This window comes from Narcine bancroftii, chromosome 3 (genome assembly GCF_036971445.1).
Source record: "Narcine bancroftii isolate sNarBan1 chromosome 3, sNarBan1.hap1, whole genome shotgun sequence".
NCBI classification, from domain to species: Eukaryota; Metazoa; Chordata; class Chondrichthyes; order Torpediniformes; family Narcinidae; genus Narcine; species Narcine bancroftii.
In genome coordinates, this window is record NC_091471.1 from 69,117,996 (window position 1) to 69,126,210 (window position 8,215).

Here is an 8,215-nt window from a genome sequence, read left to right on the forward strand (position 1 = left end):
TGAAACGAGTTGCCAACTGAAGTGGTGAATGCAGGCTCAATATTGACACAAGAAAAATGTGGATAGGTACATGGATGGGAGGGGTATGGATGGCTATGGACTGGGTGCAGGCCAGTGGGAATAGAATGAATAATAGCTTGGCACAGACTAGATGGGTTTAATGGCCTGATTCTGAGTTGAGGTATTCTATGCTTCTCTGGTTCTATGGAAAATATGGTATACATGAACATAGGTGGTTAGCAGCTGATTAAGGATAGTCAACATGGTTTTCTTTGGGGATGTCATGTCCTATAAATCTGATAGAGTTTCTTGATGATGTAAACAAGAAGGTTGACAAGAGCAGACTATAGATGTTGTCTATATGGATTCCAATAAAGATCGGAGGGGTATGGAGAGATATAGTCCGAGTGCAGGAGGAAGGGATTAGGCAGAATAACAGTTCAGCACAGATGAGATGGGCCAAAAGATCTGTTTCTGTACTGTAGTTCTCTGTGGTTCTTTGGCTCTCTGGTAACAGTAAGTGCTCATAAAAATATTACTGGGGAACAAACATTTGAGGAATCTCAATAACAACTGAAAATATAAAATGCTTAAGGAAAATTCTGAAACTGCTCCATTGACACCTATGAAACAATGAAATTTGATGTTGGTACATTCTATACAGAGCAGCAATTCTTAATGTGTAGATTACCACCACATCATGTCTTCACTCAAATAATGCTATGGAAAGTATAACACAACAAAATAATCCTTCAAATAAATTTGATTTATGTACGGTAAAGCGGGTTAGAGCATTCAAATGAAATCCATGCAGCTTTCAGATTTACTTTGTTATTCCAGTAATTTTAAACAGATCAATGGCTATGTTCAAATAGCAACAGAAATTCTGTGGAACAGCTGTGTTTTTACCTTGTTTGATTTAATTTGTATTCACCATTTACTCATTGTGCAAGAACCAATGGACAAAGAGGTAAATTTGCTATGATATAAAAGACAGCGAAGGTACTAAGGCCTTGAAATTCTGTCATATAATATGATATCACCTTTTCCCAAGGCAAAGGAGCTATTTCCAAATGACTATCAAATTGTGGTGCCCAAAAGTGCTGGAGAAACTCAGCAGGCCATGCAGTATCCATTCAAGGTAAAAGGCAGTCAACATTTCAGGCTTGAGCCACTCTTCAGTTGTGTTGAAAATCAGGCAGAGTGAAGATAGTCAACAAAACAATGCCCCAGACTGTGTCCAGTCTCCTGTGTCAAGAAGGCTGTATCAGAAACAGCAGATGCTGATTCACAGGTGAAGTGCTGCTTTGGGGCTCTGAATCGTGGTGAGGGAGGAGGTGTTTGTGCAAGTGCAACAATAAAGTCACAGGTACACAGGTGTAGGTAGTAAAAGGGTGATTGATGGGAAAAGATGAATGGACAAAGGGATCACAATGGAAATAATCTCTATGGAAAGCAGAGAGAGCGGAGAGCAGGAGAAAATGCACCTAGTAGTGGAAATTGCAAATAATAGATTGAATATGGAGACCAGTGTGGTGGGAGGGGAAGACAAGAGGATCCCTGTCCTCCTTATGTGTCAGGATGGGGTGGGGAGGGTTGTGGGGAAGGGTCAAGGTCAGATGTGTTGGAAATACAGGAGATGCAGGTGATGACTGAGTTAATACAAGTCGAGGGAAAGCAATGTTTTCTGAAGAGGACATCCCAGATGTTCTGGATTGGAAAACATTATTCTGGTAACAGATGCAATGGAATCAGAGGAACTGAAAGGAATAGGCCCTTACAGGAGAAAGGACGAGAATTGGTATGGTTGTGATAACTGTGGGAGTTAGTGGGTTTAGATAGTTTGTCCCTGGAGATGAGACAGAGAGATCAAGAAAGGAGAGAATGTTCCCAGAGATAGACCAAGTGAATTTATCAGGGTGGAAAATAGCAGCAAAGTGGATACATTTGTCAAGCTTATCATGGGTTCATGAGGCAGTGCCAATGCAGTTGTCAATATATAGGAGAAATAATTGAGGAGTCTTGATAGGATTTTCCTGGGACACATGCACATACACCCATAACTATACTTTTGATTTCGAGAAAGTGGGATGAATCAAAGGAGAAGCTATTGAGGGTGAGTACAAGTTCTGCCAAGTGGAGAAGGGTGAAGGAGGAGGGGGACTGGTTAGGCCTGTTGTTAAGGAAGAAGCAGAGACCACTGATCTATATGGGGATGGTAGTTTATAGAAATTGGATATCCATGGTGAAATGAGGTGGTCCATCCAAGGGAATTTAAAGATGTCTAAGAGATGGATTGCAATGAGAGGTAGCCCAGATGTTAGCTGGGAAGGGACTGGACCAAGGGAGACAAATGGAGGTGAGATGTGATGATGCAACTTCAGTGGGGCAGGAGCATGTAGAGACAATGCACCTAGTGGTGGAAATTGCAAAGAATAATAGATTGAATATGGAGACCAGTATGGTGGGAGGGGAAGACAAGAGGATTCCTGTCCTCCTTATGTGTCAGGATGGGGTGGGGAGGGTTGTGGGGAAGGGTCAAGGTTAGATGTGTTGGAAATAGAGGAGATGCAGGTCTGGGGCAGTTAAGTTTGTGGATCTTGAGTAGGAGATAGAACTGGCAGTGTAGGTTTGGGAAACAATGAGGTTAGATGCTGTGGTAGGGAGTGGACTGGAAGAGATGAGGTCAGTGATTGTGCGGGAGATGGTGGCCTGATGTTATGCATTGCTATCTGGCTGCAGGTTTACAGATGTTGCTTTGGATTTAGCCGTGCAAAAAGCAGCCTACTTGACATAACATTCAATGTGCTTTACTGACTGATGCTGATATTGTATTACTGAATAGAGATCAGCCACAGATGATCCGGCTCAGTTTGAATCTCTGAGGGGATGCACTTAATCCTTGCTTATTTCTCTCTCAGGACATCTCTATAATATCCATTAAAATCAAAGTTCTTCCTCCTCAGGAATCAGGTTTTCTATGTTGTTTGTCACAATTGTTTTTTCAATTTTGTTTGCCACTGCAAATTTATTAATTCTCCCTTTCACTGTGATTTAGCCCAAATGTGTCCAACAGCATTGCACTAATCTTGGATATGATGAACAACCAGCCATCTTTGTTTTCCTGGATGCCTTAAGTTGAAACTAAATTACTGCACAATGTTTAACCAAAAGCAGGATGGGTGAGCTTATAACTGAGCATTTTCTTGAACAATGGGAAGAAAACATTACAGAAGAGCGCTCTAATTGTTGATGATAGTGGGATAAAAACTTTGGTAGCTTTTCATGTTGGCACGGAAAGGGTGGAAGATATATTTTTTTAACGAATAATGTGACCAAGGTTATAGGGTTATCACCACTACCAGGTACTAAGAATAAACAGCTAACATTTCACTGTGACCAAGATTATTAGCTGCATTTGGTAAATAACAGTTAAAATAAATTCAGTTGTTTGCATCTAAAATCACAATAATAGTCTGCAATAATTGTTTAACTGGTTTGGGATGATAGTACAGTGGCATATCTTGCAGAGCTGTGCTTCACCAACATCAGCTACCTGAGTTCAATGACCTTCAGTGCTGACTGTGTATAGTGTGAACAATCTTCCTGCCACTGCATGTTACCTCCAAATGCTCTGGATTCTTCCCATATCCCAAAGACCTGCAGATTGGTAGGTCAATTGGCCCCTGTAATTTCCTTCTAGTATCTACATGTGGATTAGAATGGGAGAGGAATAATTAATGGGAATATTGGGTGAATAAATTTGGGTTAATATGGGATTGGCGTAAATAGGTGCTCAGTTTCTGGCACAGATTTTCTTCCATAATGGAGCCTCTTTCTGTGCTGGATGCTTCTATGAGTCCAAATATTGAAATCTCGGCTTCCTCTGCTAACACCTGAATCATGGTCTCTAAAAAAGAACAGAATTCCAGCAATATGCACTTCATTTTATGGACTATTTGAGCTTTGGGTTTTTTTTTTTTTTTTTTTTTTTTTTTAAACACACAATTATTTGTTTTTCACTCATACAGAAACCTAAATGGAGTTTGAAACATATACAGAGGCATATCTAGTAAAGTTGCTGCCTCAGATCCAGCAAACCAAGTTCATCCCCAATCTCTGAACCTGCTGGCATGAACCTGCTTCTCTCTCCGGTGGTTTCATTTCCGCCCACATCCCAAGGTTATGCAGGTCAATAAGGTAATCAGCCACTATCAATTGCCTTGAGTGGGTAAAAGACTGGAAGAATCTAGTGGGGTGATGAATGGAATGTGGGGAGAATAAAATGGCATTGATGGAGAATTTAAGTAAATGAGTTGTCACAGACTTGATGAGATGAAGGGATCTGTTTCTGTGCCATATGGTCCCATCAATATATATATTAAATGTGGGAATTATCATGGCATAAATAACTTCTTAAATCTGTTAGGTTTTGGAATATTAATGTGGAAGAATTAAAATACACAATCATAGAATTATTTTAGGAAAGAATATTAGCCGCATTAGCATTGACAATGTGCGTGGGATAACATTAAAATTTCACTTCAGGCAATAAAGTATATAATTCATAAAGAGCTTAAAATGCATATGTACAAGTAATTTCCTTTGATCAAAGAGGAGAAGACTGTTACTGAATCACTTGGGGATATCTGAGTTCAAATATGCCAACATGGAAAACTTAAATTTGATCAGTTCTCCAAAAAAATGACAATGAATGTGAATAGTTTCACATGGAAACCAAAACTAACATGAGGCCATTGCCCCTTTGGGCCTGCTCCACCATTTACTAGGATCTGATCCTCAATGACATACTTATTGATAAATTTTATATCTAATCATTCATTGACTTTCCTCTTGAATATGTCCAGAGACTTGGCTTCCAACATCCTCTATGGTGGAGAACTCCAGAGGTTCATCACCCTTTACAGCAAAGATGATAGTGTGATTGTGACTGCAAAATCTAGGCCCCTGTATCTCGTTTGAAATTGCATGCTTTGTTCAGGAGTCAATTACTTACTGATTATTCACTCCCTTCAGTGGCAAGGCAGTGGCACCAATAAGAAACACGCTTCAAACTTGCTTCTTTTTAAATAGCTTGATTGCATTGTGAGTAAGAGCAGATGCCAGTGAAGCCCACAATGTCGGTAGTTTGGTCAGCTTTTATTTCAAATGGTGTTTCAAAAGGACAGGGGTTTGTTGGATGCTGCAAAGCTTGAACATAACATACCCAGATGCACCAACCTTGGCCCAACTACTCTCCTTGGCTATTGCTCAATTTCTCTTTTGTTCATAGATGCTCGACCTTTTGGTTAACTGAGAACCTCCAGGCACAAAGAAATGAACATAAATTCAGGCCACATTAAATGTTTGTACACTCTGTGACTGTTCACTTCACATTTCACAACCAGGCTTTCCAACCCATCGGGGTTTTCATGAACTCGTTCATCTTAAAAGTTCACGCTCTCGAATTGATTTGTGGGCTTCACTGACCATCCGGATCCTGCTGAACAAAGTCGATGGGTGGGCAAACGTGTGCAATCCTGCACCCCTTCATTCTGAAGCAGCGATTCACGACTGGATCAGAACTGGATACAGGGGGGGTGGCGAACGCTGGGCTTTATTCCTCCATTGCACCCCGATGTTCTCAGCGCGGTATTTCGGCTGGTGCTTCGTCAGCGAACCTGTGTTGTGGGATGCGGGGGGCCGGCGAGGATGCCACTGACGCACAATTCCCTCAGTGACGTGGACCTGCAAGCTTCACTTAAAGGTCGCTCCAGCCCACCGCTCGCCTCAGATCGGCTCTGATCGAGCCCGAGCCGGTGCACACATGCGGTTCACGGCCAATGGCGGGTCGTTCAGGAGCACGATAGAAGGGATGCTGCCCTGGGCCGGAGTGAGGACTTCTTCAGGCGGCCAGCTCGGGACGGCAGCCAAGAGCGCGGCGCCGAAGAAGTCCAAGGACATCTTCAGCGTCATGGTGACTCCCGACCGCATCCCCAAGTTCTTCATCCCTTCCTTGGATGTCCACAGCCAGAGCGAGCAGCGTCCCGAAGCGGGTGGCGGCTGCCCGGCACCTGCTTTGCTGCTGCTGTCCGCCGAAGGAGGGTCGGAGTCTCCAACCAAGAGCCTGCGCTCCCTGAAGCCGGCGGCCAGGGCCGGGGAAGGGGCTCTTCTCTGGGGTGAGATGGAGAAGGCGGCCGACCACTCAGACCCAGCCACCAGAGCCGCGCTCTCCCTGCCCCATTTCCAGAAAATCACCACTCCCTACGGTTTCCCCGCCCTGGGGGAAATCCCCCACATCCGGAGGAAGGAATCGCTCTTCTTTGAACGCGACGTGGCCGGGATCAGGAGCCTATTGAAAAGCAGGAGGCAGGGTCGGGCACTGGGCAGGAGCCGCTCCAGCCCGCTCACTGACCCCAAGCTTCAGGTGCCCTCGGGGACCTGCGCAGTGACCCGGGCGAACAGGTCGGCGTCCTGGGAAGCCATCACCGGCCCCTGCCTCCCACCTTCCCCGTCGCCAGCTCCCAGCTCCCTGTCCAGTTCAGTCAAAGACGAGAGCAAGTTTCAGATCCTCATCAAGAAACATTTGGCCAGCATTAAACGCATGAAGTCCAGCAGTTCGTCGACGTGGCCGGGGCACCGGGCAATGAACGGTGTCCGTGCGTGATCCCGCCGCTCTCCACTGAGCGGGGGTCGGCCAAGTTCCCTCAAAGTTCTGGGCGGGAAACCCACAGCATCAAAAGTGCGGCTGCCGGAGAAAAACCGCCGCCAACACTTCAGGCAGCCTCTGTGGAGGGAGAATCCGAGGGAGCGCTTCACGACCATGCCCTTCCATCGGATGCCGTGAACCAGGTAAATCCCGTAGTCTACGCGATAGCGAAGCGCTGATTTTAGGGGGGGCGACCTGAATGTGAAGTTCACCCACTAATGTAGTTACTGGGTTTTGAGGAACATATCTGCTCATTTAACATTGATGTTACTAGAAACGCGTTAACTCTTCCCGCAGCGTTAACTGTGGGTCACGGGGGTCCAGGAATTGATAACACTGCAACAAAATGTAACATACTGTAACAAACTTAACAAAAAATCCCCATTATCATTTAAAATCTATGGGTCGGGGGGGGGGGGTCCAGGAATTGATAACACTGTAGCAAAATGTAACATACTGTAACAAACTTAACAAAATTCCCCATTATCATTTAAAATCTATGGGTGGGGGGGGGGGGGTCCAGGAATTGATAACACTGTAGCTAAATGTAACATACTGTAACAAACTTAACAAAATTCCCCATTATCATTTAAAATCTGTGGGTTACTGGGGGTCCAGGAATTGATAACACTGTAGCAAAATGTAACATACTGTAACAAACTTAACAAAAATCCCCATTATCATTTAAAATCTGTGGGTTACTGGGGGTCCAGGAATTGATAACACTGTAGCAAAATGTAACATACTGTAACAAATTTAACAAAAATCCCCATTATCATTTAAAATCTAAGCCTGGGCTTTACCATAACTTCTTAAGTGACTGGTCAAATAGTGATTTTGTGTTACTTTCTCTCTCTCTTCCAGGACCCAAGCAAATGAATTTCTTTGGATGACCGGCAATGTTCATTGCCCCTTCATTCAGCGTTGCCCGTTTCCAAAGAGTGACATGGCTGTTGCACGGATTCCATGGCCACGAATTGACATTGAAATCTGAGTGTATCAATCATTCAATAAACTATTTATTTGCATCAAATAAAACTTGATTCGATTGCGCTTTACTTGAGCTGTGCATCTCTTCGTTAAATGAGTTGCGACAAAGACGAAGTTTCCTGTAAGGTGAATTTGCTATGTGACTGCAGAACAAGATCGAATCATACACAATGGGGGCAGGATAAAGGGGTTTAGACGATGAACTCACCTGGAATATTGCTATAAGCACAACTAACAGAAATTCTCCGAGAATTGAAGGATCCAAGTGGAGAGATCCAGTTTCTGTCCATCAAATACAGCAGTGCTGCTCGCAATGGAAAGTAAATTAATCCGGATAGTTTTTAAAAAATGGTGTCAGTAACAATAATCCCGAAACCATCAGGTTTCCATAAAAATCATTAAATATATTGACACGTACGTTGTCTTTTAACTGCCTCCAGAATTGTCAGCAATATTTACAGCACTGAACTTTTTTTTTTAAAAAAAGGGAATTTGAAAAGTTGTCCTCTTTGAAGC

At 43.6% G+C, this 8,215-nt stretch overlaps 1 protein-coding gene across 1 annotated transcript; it reads left to right on the forward strand.

Annotated features, from left to right (window-relative positions):
* Nucleotides 1-5,727: 5,727 nt before the first annotated feature.
* On the forward strand, nt 5,728-7,767 carry LOC138757235 (C2 calcium-dependent domain-containing protein 4C-like). The gene is made up of 2 exons (XM_069924231.1): nt 5,728-6,852; nt 7,574-7,767. Exon 1 carries the CDS (start codon nt 5,828-5,830, stop codon nt 6,665-6,667), a length of 840 nt encoding a protein of 279 aa, XP_069780332.1. The 5' UTR covers nt 5,728-5,827; the 3' UTR covers nt 6,668-6,852; nt 7,574-7,767.
* The last annotated feature ends 448 nt before the right edge of the window (nt 7,768-8,215 follow it).